Raw genomic sequence first — 14,473 nt, forward strand, 5'->3', positions numbered from 1 at the left:
CACAAAGATAGCAGAGCCACCATTTTTGGAAAACTCTCGGCTAAAATGACCTGCTAATCTATATCCTGAGATTGAGGTTAATTTTACTTCGGCATTTCATAGCCAGTGTTCAGTAATGCAAATTGTATCTACAAATAGTGCATACTGGAGTAGTGCTTCCAACATGGAAATTTTATTTGTGAGTGACTGAACATTATGATGTAGTATAGCAAACTCTGGGTATTTAGTAACTTTAGTGGAAATGGTTTCTGATTCTTTATCTAATGGCATTTCTAATACAGCACTTACCCTAAAAATTTTCAGTACCTTTTTTGTGTATGGCTTCTGTTTTCTGGTGGCAATCAGTAGGTGAGTTAACTTCTGGAGCTTGTATAAGTTTTGCTTCATCCACATCTGACCTCTTCGGTTTAAACCATTTCGTAATTTTCGTTTGGCTAATGACTTGATTGTTTGTTTCTCACCTAATCGGTTTAAACCACACTGTTTGGCAGATGGCACAGCTTGTAACTTGTCTAAAGCACTTCTTAATCTCCGTTTGTTTGTCACTTATACTTTTTTCTTCACTCTTCTTTGAGATGCGAGTACATATTTTTTCGGCCAGTAATTTCTTTCCATTAGTCGTCTACACGAGACATGAGCTGACGATGTTGTGTATGTTGCTCCACAGCTATAACCTGTGTGACGGCAGAAGGTGAAAACAGCTGATACGGCTTTGTGAAAACTTTTTAAGTACAATTTTTCTCAAAAAAATGATCGTCTAACGATACGATCATCAAAATTGGTTACAGTGTTTATCATTTTAGTAAAAACTGAACAATATTATTAGTAAAAAATGTAGTAACAACCAGATTAACTTCAAGCAGAAACCAAAATTGCTATACTTGATTGACAACTGCTTCTACTACATAGAATTAAAAAAAAAATGTAAGTTTATATTTTGTGTGTGTGTGTGTGTTGTGTGTGTGTGTGTGTGTGTGTGTGTTTTACTGTAGTTGAATGTAAATCACTGTGTGTAAAAAAGAATTACTTATCACAATTCTTGATAATTATAGTGGTTGGGGGGAGAGATGATGTGAATTGTCCAGATCTGAAGTAATTATCATTTATATAATGGAAGGAAACATTCCACGTGGGAAAAATTATATATAAAAACAAAGATGAGGTGACTTACCGAACAAAAGCACTGGCAGGTCGATAGACACACTTTTCCGCTCCCGGGATTGGAATGACTCCTTACCCTCTCCTTTAAAACCCACTTCCTTTCGTCTTCCCCTCTCCTTCCCTCTTTCCTGATGAGGCAACAGTCTGTTGCGAAAGCTTGAATTTTGTGTGTATGTTTGTGTTTGTTTGTAATTATCATTTAGCCGCAGCAAAACTTGTCCATAAATGCGCACAGGTATAGATGCGTACATGTTAAGAACATTGTGGCATTTAATAAATGTTAATTCCTGTTAGTTTGGGTGCACAGCGTGGTGTTTACCTTTTCTCCCCAACGATGTACAACAACATGGCTGCAGCGGCTATTCTCTCTTCAGGTTGACTTCATCTCCAAAAAGGTCCATTTAAAAATGCAAGCCCTTGTCACATTGGGAAGTAGAAAATAAGGCGTAGCTAGGTACGAGAATGAAAACTTGTGTCTTCTGCATATTGTAACTTTTAATTAAAAGAATACTGGGAGAGTGCAATTACATACGTCTTTATTGCACCAGCTCAAAAGACCAACAAGACACCGAGATATATATATATATATAAACAAAGATGATGTAACTTACCAAACGAAAGTGTTGGTATGTTGATAGACACACTAACAAACACACACACAAAATTCAAGCTTTTGCAACCCACAGTTGCTTCATCAGGAAAGAGGGAAGGAGAGGGAAAGACAAAAGGATGTCGGTTTTAAGGGAGAGGGTAAGGAGTCATTCCAATCCCGGGAGCGGAAAGACTTACCTTAGGGGGAAAAAGAGACAGGTATACACTCGCACACACACATATCCATCCGCACATATACAGACACAAGCAGACATATATATATAAAGAGGTACATAAAAATCGATAGTTTTGGTTTTAAATTTTCTGTCAACGTAGATGTAATCATACCTCCCTATGATATCTCTGCCACGCGGGGATGGTGCGACTATTTATTGATATGTGTAGGTCATTTAAAGAACCTACACAATTGCAACCCCCCCCCCTCCCTTGCCACCCCTTACCCCTCCCCATTTATTGTATACTGGAGTGATCCATATCACTGGTCGCTGGATGTCAGTATGCAGTGGTGGTGCATTAACACTATTTAACTTTTCTGTACTTTAAAACTCTTGGCCTGCCATTGTACTGAGACCTTCATTTGTGCCCAAGTTTACCTCATGTACTCTCAGAACATGCCATTACATAATGTATGTATCTAATTTTGTTTAATATACACTTTACACATTATTACTACCGCTATTTACAAAATAATAAATGAATAAATAAAGGTTGCATCAACAGGCGCATTTGAATTCAGAGTCTGTAGTTTGATTATTGGAATTTAACTGCTGCTATTGCGGCATCGTCCAGAGCGCTCACCTCACATGAAATATGGTGCAGGCGCACTTGAGTTTGTTAATGCTGCTGTTAAGTTGAACTGTCCATGAATGTGCTACAGTTTCACTTGTTTACCAAAGTCAATAAAAGTGTTCATCCCTTTGCTGGAACATGGTGTGCTGAGGCTTGTGCATAGTGGAACCATTGATACTGTGGTGAGGAGGTTCATCATTTATGGCCCAGGCATTTGTTCCTCTCATAATTCACATGTTTCAGTGGTTGAACCAAGCTCACGCTGTCAGCATTCTGAGGCAATTGAATGGATTCAACATAAGTCTCCAATGCTCTTATTCGTTTCCATACCACGTCTGTGGTAGAATGCTTTGTCGATACTCAAGTCCACTGATGATACTAATGTTTGATACTCTTCAGCACTGGCACACGGTTTTCACAGGAACACACCATTGAATTGCGGGTTTCAAACCTTCATAAAATGTTCGTTGTGTATTTAGTGTTATATTCAGCTCTACATTACATCACAGGCTGCCACGTAATCGTGACTTATTTAGTTTCATAATTGAAAGCAGTCTTTCATGCATTTATGTTGATCGAAACATTGTTATCACGTTTGCAATCTCATTATATGGACGTGGAATGTCGAGCTTCGGGACAGTTTCAACACAGAAGGATTTGGCTTATAAACGGGAAATATGTTGCAGATCGATAAGCTCCATCTGCAGTTGCCCAGGGGCGCTTTAAAATGAAATGCAAAACGGTCTCTAAAAGAGATCACAAGGAAATATAGAACTGGCAGTGCGCTCAAATGTTTGGAAAACTATTTCTGTAATTCTTTTAACGAGACAGAAGTTTGTTCAAATTCACGTTTTCTTTAACACCAGTGAGTTTAGGGAAATGGACGGTGTTTTTTTCATAATTTATCACCCGCACAATGCTATTTTTTTAAACATATCCCCGTCATATCATAAATAGATTATTTCTCACCTTGCAATATCTTACTGTGGGCAGTGTGCAGTCAAATCCACATAAAATGCAAAGTCTTTAGCCCATCCTGGGTGTTCCAATTTTCTTTCCTCCTTTCATTTTTCTTTCATAAATTTAACAATAGCGGGTTTCAATTTGAAAAATCGTTTCGGGCATGCCCCTTGACTTAACCAACGTACTTTGAAATAATATAGTTCAGTTACAAAAAACCTGACACCCCTTTTATTTCCTGAACGGTTACAGATATCGAAACGAGGTTTCGTGCAATTGATAGTACGCTGAGGGGCATTGTTTTGTATGGATAATGCCCTGATATCAGGCATCAACCGAGATGTTGATACAAGTATGATTTTTTTAAATGGAAATGTATACTTTTCGTAACTATATTCAGTAGGTCTTGGAAAGGCAATTACGATGATATAGCGCTTTTATTACTGACACTGAAGCCTTTCGAAAGAGAATCCGAGAAATGCACTAAAACTGGAAAGCAGTGCGGCGAGAGTAGGCCATTGCTGTGAAATAACACCAAGCTCTCAGACCAGACTCAGCCGTTATATGCCGATGCAGCAAGGCACGCCTTCGCTACTAAAATAAAACCTCATTTTGTATACGACCTAGAAACACCTACGATTTTTTTTGTGGGACTATGGCATATGCTAGTTTCTGGCGTATCAGATGGGACTAAGGAAAGCTGTTTCAATTGTACGTACTTTTCCAGGTTTTTGTTGGAATAACTACAGTTTCTTCGAGCAGTTTTTCATTACCATTTTCACAGAATTTTCTTGACATTCGTCTCATAATAGCATGTCTAACTTTTCCACATTGGTGTACATGTCAGCATGCAAGAAATTATGAAGCATAAATGATCTGCCAACAGACAACACGGTTTTGTTAGTTCTGGGGCACAGAGAAGTAAACAGTCGAAAAGCTTAATACAACGACGTAGACTGGCATGACCATGTTTACAACGTAATATCTGATTCCGGACGACTCAGTTTTAGAATATTTCTCTCATTCTTTTGCAAAGAGTTTCTACTACAAAATTAACAAGCATTGTATCACTGCAGTCGTCTTCTCATGCGCTTTCGGATGCCGTTAAGAAACTATATCATTCTCTTTAAAAAATTATACTTGCTTCATTATCACGATCGATACAAAAGCGAAGATTCTGTATTACACACCAAATTACGTGTCCCTTAGCGTGCTATCACTGGCCCAAAACCTAGCTTCGGTATCTAAAATCATTCACGAAATAAAAAGGGTATTACGTCGTGCATGACTCATCCTGAATGTACTCCCTTTGTCAGAAATGTTACAGGACAGATTAAAAAAAATATAGAAAATTGTACTTACCAAGTAATGATCCTAGCTCCCATCGGAGTAGGCCTCTTGGGCATTTTTACACAGTTACCAACGTTTCTGGAGGTCTTGAAAGAAAGCAGGGAAATTTTCAACTTCTATGCTTGTAAGCTCATTTGTCACAGACCGTCGTATGTATGTGATATCTTGATGGAGCTTTTCTTTCAGTTGCATTCTTGAAAGGGCCTCGCTGCAGTTGCTTAATCATTGTCCACATTTCACTAGGGTTTTCCCAGCTTGACGCAGAACTTATTGTTCACTCTTTGCTCACAATCAGCATCGACTGTGTCACCAAAACTAATGCGCCAAGAATCCAGACAGGGTGTTGCTAAGCACAGCCTTGCCACATAGTGAGTTTCACGGAAACACGCGCAAGGTCATTTCGAGGACACACACGTTAACATGAAAGCAACATTTGTTCCCTTTTGGTATCGCAAGCTCAGAAATAAAAAAAGCCTGTCCTGGAACTTTTTCTGCGAAATGGATTGGTCTCCATACTCTTCGTACAGTTTCACTGAAACAGTTATACCTGACGGCGTAGTAATGTATGCTACTTCCGAAAATTTGCTACTTGAACCATCAATGTCATCACGTCAGCTACGTCTGCTGATTTAAAACAAAGTGCTTTTTGATGTACAGAACACAGAATCTCGTCTGCTAATCTTTGTAATTTCTGGTTCTTTCCTCGTCAACTAAAAAAATGGTTCAAATGGCTGTGAGCACTATGGGACTTAACTTCTGAGGCCATCAGTCCCCTAGAACTTAGAACTACTTAAACCTAACTAACCTAAGGACATCACACACATCCATGCCCGAGGCAGGATTCGAACCTGTGACCATAGCGGTCGCGCGGTTCCAGACTGTAGTGCCTAGAACCGCTCGACCACCCCAGCCAGCCTGTCAACTAAATCTTTAAATTCTATCTGCGTGGTGTGTAATGTTCCATAGGAAATTTCTGCATAATGGATATGGAGAATTTCAACCTTCTGTTCTCGTTCCCATCCACATCTTGTGACGATAGATCACTAGACTGCCTGTTTTTGTGCGAATAACCACTGGACCAACTTCCTTTATACCACGAACAAATAGCGAAGGATAAACAGTGCTTACACCAAGACCCTGGCGAGCTGAAGAAAGCCGTGTTGATCAAAAGAAGCCTCATCAAATGCTGGAAGGAAGTGTCACATCGCTCTGCTGTACGAAATGTGGTGCTATACCAAGAGGGACCAAGCAAAGCCGAGACGTACCAAACAGTGACGAGACAGGCCGAACCTCGGAGCGCTTGGAAGCAGCACATTGTGCAAAAGTGAAATTTTGCACGACCTGGCCGACCATGGTGTATAACAACTGACGCTCGGAAAACCGATATTTGATCGGAATAGCAGAGCCGAATGAGACAACGTGTGAATATGATAGTGAAAATGGGCCTACGGTATCCGGCGAGCTATGCGGGCGCACGCGGGCCGCTTAGCGCTTACCTCCTCGCGGGACAGCGTCTCGTGTGGCCAGCGCGCGTCCAGGTCCTGCAGCAGGCGCAGCAGGATGCGAGTGTCCAGTGGCGAAGACAGCGCCTGCCGGCAGTAGGACGTCCAGTGCACGGCGGCCAGCTGCAGCTCCGTCACATCGCCCTGGATCGCGTGTTGGTGCAGGATCGTCTGCGCCACCTGCGGCAGTTCGCCGCTCCACTCCCACGTCGGGCCCTGCGGGCACATTGCCGGCACCCGTCAGTACAGACAATCTCACAGGACAAAATATCAGCCACCCCCTCAAAAAAGCTCAACTCGTCGCTTTGGAGCTCTGAAGGGGGAAGGGGTAAAATACAGGGAGCGAAAGGCTATTTACAATTTGTACAGAAAGCAGATGACACTTATAAAGAGTCGAGGGGTATGAGAGAGAAGCAGTGGTTGGGAAGTGAGTGAAACAGGGTTGTAGCCTATCCCTGATGTTATTCACTCTGTATATAGAGCAAGCAATAAAGGAAACAAAAGAAAAGTTCAGAGTAGGTATTAAAATCCGTGGAGAAGAAATAAAAACTTTGAGGTTCGCCGATAACGTTGTAATTCTGTCAGAGACAGCAAAGGACCTGGAAGAGCAGTTGAACGGAGTGGGCAGTGTCTTGAAAGGAGGGTATAAGATGAACATCAACAAAAGCAAAACGAGGATAATGGAATGTAGTCGAATTAAGTCGGGTGATGCTGAGGGAATTGGATTGGGAAATGAGACACTTAAAGTAGTAAAGGAGTTTTGCTATTTGGGGAGCAAAATAACTGATGATGGTCGAAGTACAGAGGATATAAAATGTAGACTGGCAATGGTAAGGAAAGCGTTTCTCAAGAAGAGAAATTTGTTAACATCGAGTATAGATTTAAATGTCAGGAAGTCGTCTCTGAAAGTATTTGTATGGAGTGTAGCCATGTGTGGAAAGGAAACGTGGACGATAAATAGTTTAGACAAGAAGAGAGTAGAAGCTTTCGAAATGTGGTGCTACAGAAAAATGCTGAAGATTAGATGGGTAGATCACATAACTAATGAGGAGGTATTGAATAGAATTGGGGAGAAGAGGAGTTTGTGGCACAACTTGACTAGAAGAAGGGATCGGTTGGACATGTTCTGAGGCATCGAGGGATCACCAATCTAGCATTGGAGGGCAGCGTGGAGGGTAAAAATCATAGAGGGAGACCAAGAGATGAATACACTAAGCAGATTCAGAAGGATGTAGGTTGCAGTAGGTATTGGGAGATGAAGAAGCTTGTACAGGATAGAGTAACATGGAGAGCTGCATCAAACCAGTCTCAGGACTGGAGACAACAACAACAACAATCTGTGTAGGACTTCTGCCAGGCTGTCACATTACCCTCCACCGCTCTGAAGTATGTCATGCCGGCCAAGTGGTGGGTACACCTTCTGATCAAAAGTGTCCAGCATCTAGTAATGGACATAAAGGGCACTGCGCACACACACCAACCGACCGACCAATTTCCTGTGCAGCCTACACACTTTACGACCTACTTTACTGAGCGACTACAGGGACAAAAGATGAACTTCTCTCGGTCGGCTGGCAGGGCAGCGCTACACATAACATAATTTTTTGGGTGGAGTGATTGGGGGAGGGAGGGGTTGGGTGAAATTGTGACGGAGATCATGCGAAGGGCTGGTGGGTCGGCTGTTGGCTGTGTGTGTGTGTGTGTGTGTGTGTGTGTGTGTGTGTGTGTGTGTGTGTCCCTTTATTACTCATGGGATATGACCACCCTTTAATTTATGATAGCTGGAATTCTGCTGGGGACATTTCCAGTGAGGTGCATGAATGTCAGTGAGGGAATGACAGTCTGTTCTTCTTCAAGTGCTGAAACCAGATGTGGTAGTGATGTTGGATTCCGGAGCGAAGTCGATCTTTTAACACTTCCCAAATGAGTTCCATTGGGTTCAGGTCGGGACACTGGGCAGCATAGTCCATTTCAGGAATAATGTTATTCACAAACCATTACCTCACAGATACTGCTGCGCAACAGGGTTTACTGTCATGCTGAAACAATTATAGTCTCCGAAAACTTCCTGTGCTGAATGCAGCCTGAAGTTCCACAAAATGTCTTCATATACTTCTGCATATAGCGTTTTCCTAAGTGCAATGAGGGAACGACACCCTAAGCACGATAAACAGCCCCATATTGTAACATCATCTCTTCTGTACTTCTGTGTTGGAATTACGCATGATGGCAGGCATTCTACAAACCCTTTCATTGGATTTCCAAAGTATGTAGCGTGATTCCTCACTTCAAATCACCGCTTTCCAGTGATACACTGCCCAATGGCATCATTCTTTACAGCACCCCATGTTTTGCTTAGCACTAATTACAGAAATTTGTGGCTTGACAGAAGCTGCACGACTGTCGTACTCCATTCCATTTAACTCTCATTCATTGTGCTAGCTGGACTACTGGTAGTACTTTGGAACACATGAGTGATCCCTTCCACTCATTTCATGTGGTTTCTTACAACCACCGTCTGCTAGGGTTGGAGGTCCTGTCCATCAGTGCATGATGTCTGCTTCATCTAGGTTTAGCTGTGGTGTTTCCTCCCCTCTTCCACTGCACACTCACATCGCTAGCAGTCGACTTGGGCAGCTTTAGAACGTCTGAAATGGCCCTGATGGATTTGTTACTCCGGTGACATCCAGTCACTATGTTCGAGATCACCGAGCCCTCGTGAACAACCCATTTTACTGTTACTGTTTCTCTGCTAATAAGACAATGGCTCCCACCTCCAGTTACCCTGTCGAGTCTACCTCTCGTGACATATAGTCGCCAATTCCGCATCACATAGCGGTGTCTTTTGATGAGATAGTTTATGTGCCAGTCAGTTATAAGGAACACCGCAGTAAGAAGGCTCTACATGGAGAAGTGACAGGATTGCAGTTAGTAGTTATCGTGTTTGGACTCTTCTGTGATCAGATCGTGAGTGCAGTCCACCGATTTGTTGATGTATCAAGACAGTAATGGTAGATCTCTCGCAGCCATGTAATACGGCGTAGGAGCAACGCTAGTAAGAAGACTTTAGCTGACATGGACCAGAGACAATTGTCATACATTACCAGATACAATCAGTTTCAAACATGACAAGGAATTGCTGCTCACAGCGAATGCTTTGGATCGCCCTAAGTTGCGTAGAACTGATACCAGACGGTTGTGTGACACTCCACTGCTGACCTAACTCAGGACAGTGCCTCTTTACAATGAAAGTCTGTGTATGTGCCACTCAATTATACGAAATTTGCGCTTTAAGATAGGTTGACGAGGTAATAGGACATGTACATGTGTTAAGACATTAGGCAGTAACTTGGATGGTACTAGAGGGAGCTGTAGAAGGTAAAAACTGTAGGTGAAAACAGAGATTGGAATATATGCACCAAATAATTGAGGACATTGTTCTTCTGAGATGAAGAGGTTGATTGGTGTATCATTGTGGATTGTCTACAAGGAATGGTGGACCACTCACAGTCATGTAACACATGTTAAGAGCAGCCATTGTTAAAACACCCTAACCGACAGTGACTAGTGACGGATGTCACACCTTGCCAATGACAATATTTTTCCAACCCGACAGAAATTGCTGCAGTCATTCAATGCAGACACGGATCCACAGTAGGATTCTAATTGGGGGGGGCTCTCAGTTTCTTACTTTCTCCCCTCTCCCACCGCAAGGATCCAGGACTGAAAGAATGCAACAAGTTTCCAGCGAACCAACGTTGCAAATGGAACTGCCATGGACTTTCGGAACGAGGTACTTTGCAAAAGGTCATTGCTCTCAGCGGCATGTAGAGTTGGACGTCTTTAATTGGACAAACAACACAGTACCTGGGCAGTAGTTGACTGGAGTGCAATGATGCCGCACTGAAGAGTGGAAGTTGTGGATCAGGCCGGAGGTGGTTCTGTGATGTTTTGGGGCAGTTTTCGCACCGTGACTTGCGACCATTCATTGCCATGAAAATAAACCACGATGTTCATCTCTACATTATCTGTAATTAAGCATTACCCCTCTACATTTTCATATGGATATGCTGTGGACCCTCCCGTCTTCCAAGATGACAACAGCCATTTTCACAGGGTTGTATTCTTATGTTCCTGGTATGACAAACACTCTCACTCCTCTCTGCAGATGACAGCTCTTGCAGGGGTGGATTCATCAAGTGGATGTGGCATACCTGAAGAAAGTTCTGGAGCATATCATTGTGTGGAACTGAAATATATACAAAGCGAAAATTTGAGAAGTATAAATTAGAAGGATGGAAGATTTGGCTTCCTTTCAGCGTAATCGTAACTAGAGACTGTGCATAAACTGAGATGTGTGAAGGATGTGAAGGGAAATCGGCGTATACTTTTCAAAGGATCTATCCATGCAGTGACCTGAAGTGGTTCAGGGAAGCCACGAAAATCTGATCTCAGTGTGGGGCGAGTATTTGAATCCACCATCCTCCCCAGTACGAGACCCTTACCTTCATCACTACGCCACTTCAAACGATCAGAAATTGGGGAGAATTTGATCCTATGAGATGAGGTACTATCGAAGAAGGTAGTAAAGTAGAGAGACGGGATACGAAACAAGGAGGTACTGAAAAAACAGCCGGCCGCAGTGGCCGAGCAGTTCTAGGCGCTACAGTTGGGAACCGCGCGACCGCTACAGTCGCAGGTTCGAATCCTGCCTCGGGCATGGATGTGTGTGATGTCCTTAGGTTAGTTAGGTTTAAGCAGTTCTAAGTTCTAGGGGACTGATGACCTCAGATGTTAAGTCGCATAGTGCTCATAGCCATTTGAACCATTTTGAAAAAATAAATAGGCCCTATATTAAATCTATGGGAAAGCCTTACCAGTAGAATGGTCACGTTAATGGAACATTTGCCACGCAGGCCGCTAAAATTAATTTTGCGCTGGAAGGAATTAGAAATGGAAAAAAGGCAATGTGGGTGTAGACAGATACTAGAACATGCGTCCTAGTACAAAGAAATTATAAACTTGGTGTTCTAGATACGTTGAAACAGACTTCGAGGGGTTGTAGATGGTATCTTGAGGAATACGTTGCAGGTAGAAACCCGTGTTGGGAAACGTCGTTCATCAACGCTAGAGCGCGCCGATGTTATAGGCGCCGGCAGCAAACGTGACTTTGCACGCTGAAGGACGGTAGGCAGAAAGTCTCTCAATGTTGTTTGTTTATTCACTGATCGACTGATTACCACGACCTTCAGTGGAGAAGGTGGAGCTAGCTGCTGCTTAGAACGGCTTTGTTTCCTATGAATATGATGCTCTGGTGCTTCGGTTGGTGGCGGTTTCCGACACGAGTATCCACTCGCAGTTTATTTTTCTCCTGGAACCCTCTAAAATACAGGAGAAAAATAAACTACAGATGGAAACCCGTGTCCGAAACAGTCATCCACCAAGGCAACAGAACATCGCATTCATTGGAGACAAGGCCTGTCTACGCAGCAGCTAGCTCCATCCTCTCCAATGGCGATCATGGCAATCAGTTGCGATCACTGAATAAGAAATAACATTGCGAGGCGTTCCTCTTACATTTCGTCAGTGTACAACGTGATTTTGCTGCCGAAGGGGTGCCCTAGTGGCAGACATAGGCTTCTATGACTTCGACGTTCTGTAGCTTCGTTGGATGAAATTTCTGGACACGTATTCCTATCCTCCATTTATTCCTCAAGACACCCTCTACAACTCCTCGAATTTTGTCGCAACATTTCGGGGACACCCTGTAGAGATGAAAAGTAGTGCAGAAGATAGGAAGCGATGTAGGACTCCAAACCAGTCGAAAGACAGATGAATTAAAAAAACAGACAGTACTTTGGATACACAGCTGTACACCAGGATAAACTGAAGCAATACCACGTGGGAAGACTGTGGCTAAGGTCCTAAATTCTAAGCTTGTATATGTATTGTCAAGCAACGTACAACTCGTTCATGAATCAGTACTGACAATGTTACGCGTCAGTTGTTAAATGTGTGATATAATAACCAGAACATGTTTTGGGACTACGTTATTACGTTATAAAGTGGTATAAAGTAAGGAAACAAATCGAAGATCGCAATACTACATACACTGAAAACCATGTAATTATATTGTCCTGCATTATACCATACCCTGATTGAGCCGTGCGCGGCTCGTGTTAGTGCCGTTTATTGCTTAACATCTTGTCTTTGCGGTACTGCCGTCCCGTTTCTTATTAGATTTACTGGCATCACTAAGTTGCTGGCTTGCCTGCCCGTGAGTGGCACCAGCGGCGCTTATCGATAAGAGGACTGTCGTACTATCTTTAGAGCGACCGCTAGTATTTCCGGGTCATCGTGTTTCGGGACGGAGCAGCAGTGAGGTCCGGACAGCCATGTACCTGTTATTGGAACACAGCATTCTGGACAGCTCAGGAACGTATTTAGATAGTTGCATGTATTCTCTGCGGTTATCAAGATTAGTGCTGAACCATCTTTTTTTCTGATTCAGTGCTGGCAGACAGTAATAAACTTAGTTTCATGTAAGTACTGTGTGAATTATGAAATTTTTCCACCACACAGTGCTGCCTGCATATTACGGGATGTTCTGTGAGTAAATTTTCCACTGTAACTGCGAGAAATGCGTTCGATTTTCCCCAGATAGTAGCATAGCTATATCGTTAAAACACTTTCCCCGGTTTTCAGAAAGCATGGGTGGTTTTTCAGGAATTCCATTTCTAATCTGTGCAATCGCATGTGAGCTCGAGAGCAAACTTTTTTATATCCTATTTTGAAATTTAATTCATAGTGTCGCACTTCATAGATTTATACTTAGTCATAGGTTACAGAAGTGGGGGGGGGGGGGGGGGAGGAGGGGGACGTCAGGGGACGGACAGCAAGGAGTTGCACTTGCCGCTAACACCCCCCCCCCCCCCCCTCCCTCCTCACCATGAGCGTCTGCGATAAACTTCATCCATTTAAGAATTCTCACTAATTTCTGGATGTGTCCTGCATGTAATTTGTGACAGACTAAATATTGAGTGTCCTGTCAGTTATTTGTGCAATGTTTCATTCATTGTAATAAATACATCATTTGCCTGTCATTTCGGAACACTGCTGAAACAAAGTACCTTGTGTTGCTTCTTTCGCCCCCTCATACAGCTGGAAATTAGTTGCGGTAATGGACAGTTCCGACTTAGCACCGTGTATACCTGTCTGACAACTGTCTGAAATTTTAAGAACAGCCCTTTCGTTTCTGGACATCGTGACCGTAACAATATGTCTGAACTTACCTGTTAAGGCTTGCTGAGACTTTAACAGCAGACAACTGGATTTCATATCCAAAGATTTATTTCATTTGCGGTATGGACAACATAACATCCTATACTATGTGTTTCTTTACTTTTGGTTCATCTGAGGGCAAACAATAATCCTAGGCTAAACGCGATGGAAAATTGTGAATATTGAGGTTGAAATGGTGTTTGGATCTTTCTCAACTACATGGTTGAGAATTTATACGCTGTATGACCCCGTCTCACTTCTAGTCACATGCTTGTGTACTCGAGTTCACGCATGTACACATGATCACTCCAAACCGAAGAGACGAAGACCATTTTGTCTGCATCATTGGCCATTGATACGTGATTATGGGTATTCATGTCGGCTCTCCAGTCAGATCAGATGATGTTTTGGATCTGGAGCCCCGACATGAATACAACCAATTATTACGCCGGCAGAGATTACGGAATCACATGAAGATCCTCTACGGTGAGGGGACGTTTCAACTTTCAAGGGTATTTCATGAACTTCGTAAGAAGGGGAAATTACTGAGCGACCTCACTTTTCGGCTGAGTTGCTGGAATGAAGTTTTAATACTTAAATTTGCCAGAATTGTTGATTACATTGAGACAAGAATGGCCAACACCATTAAGAAGCGTGCTGGTTTTGCCTTACTAAGGGAGCACAATAGTTTTATATGCGCACAACTGGATTTCATATCCAAAGATTTATTTTATCTGCATTTGGCAGTTTCAGCGCTGCTTCAGCTGCATACTGGAATTGGGTCGACAGTTCGTCCTGGGCAATATCAGACTGGGTGT

The 14,473-nt window shown here is 42.7% G+C and overlaps 1 protein-coding gene across 1 annotated transcript in view; it reads right to left on the reverse strand.

The window, feature by feature from the left end:
• Window positions 1-14,473, reverse strand: part of LOC124776177 — a 149,508-nt gene that overhangs the window by 70,316 nt on the left and 64,719 nt on the right. The window contains exon 2 of the mRNA XM_047251012.1: window positions 6,369-6,590. Within this exon, the coding sequence (XP_047106968.1) occupies window positions 6,369-6,590 (222 nt within the window). The remainder of the gene's footprint in view (window positions 1-6,368; window positions 6,591-14,473) is intronic.

The sequence above is a fragment of the Schistocerca piceifrons genome, chromosome 2, assembly GCF_021461385.2.
Source record: "Schistocerca piceifrons isolate TAMUIC-IGC-003096 chromosome 2, iqSchPice1.1, whole genome shotgun sequence".
Lineage (NCBI taxonomy): Eukaryota > Metazoa > Arthropoda > Insecta > Orthoptera > Acrididae > Schistocerca > Schistocerca piceifrons.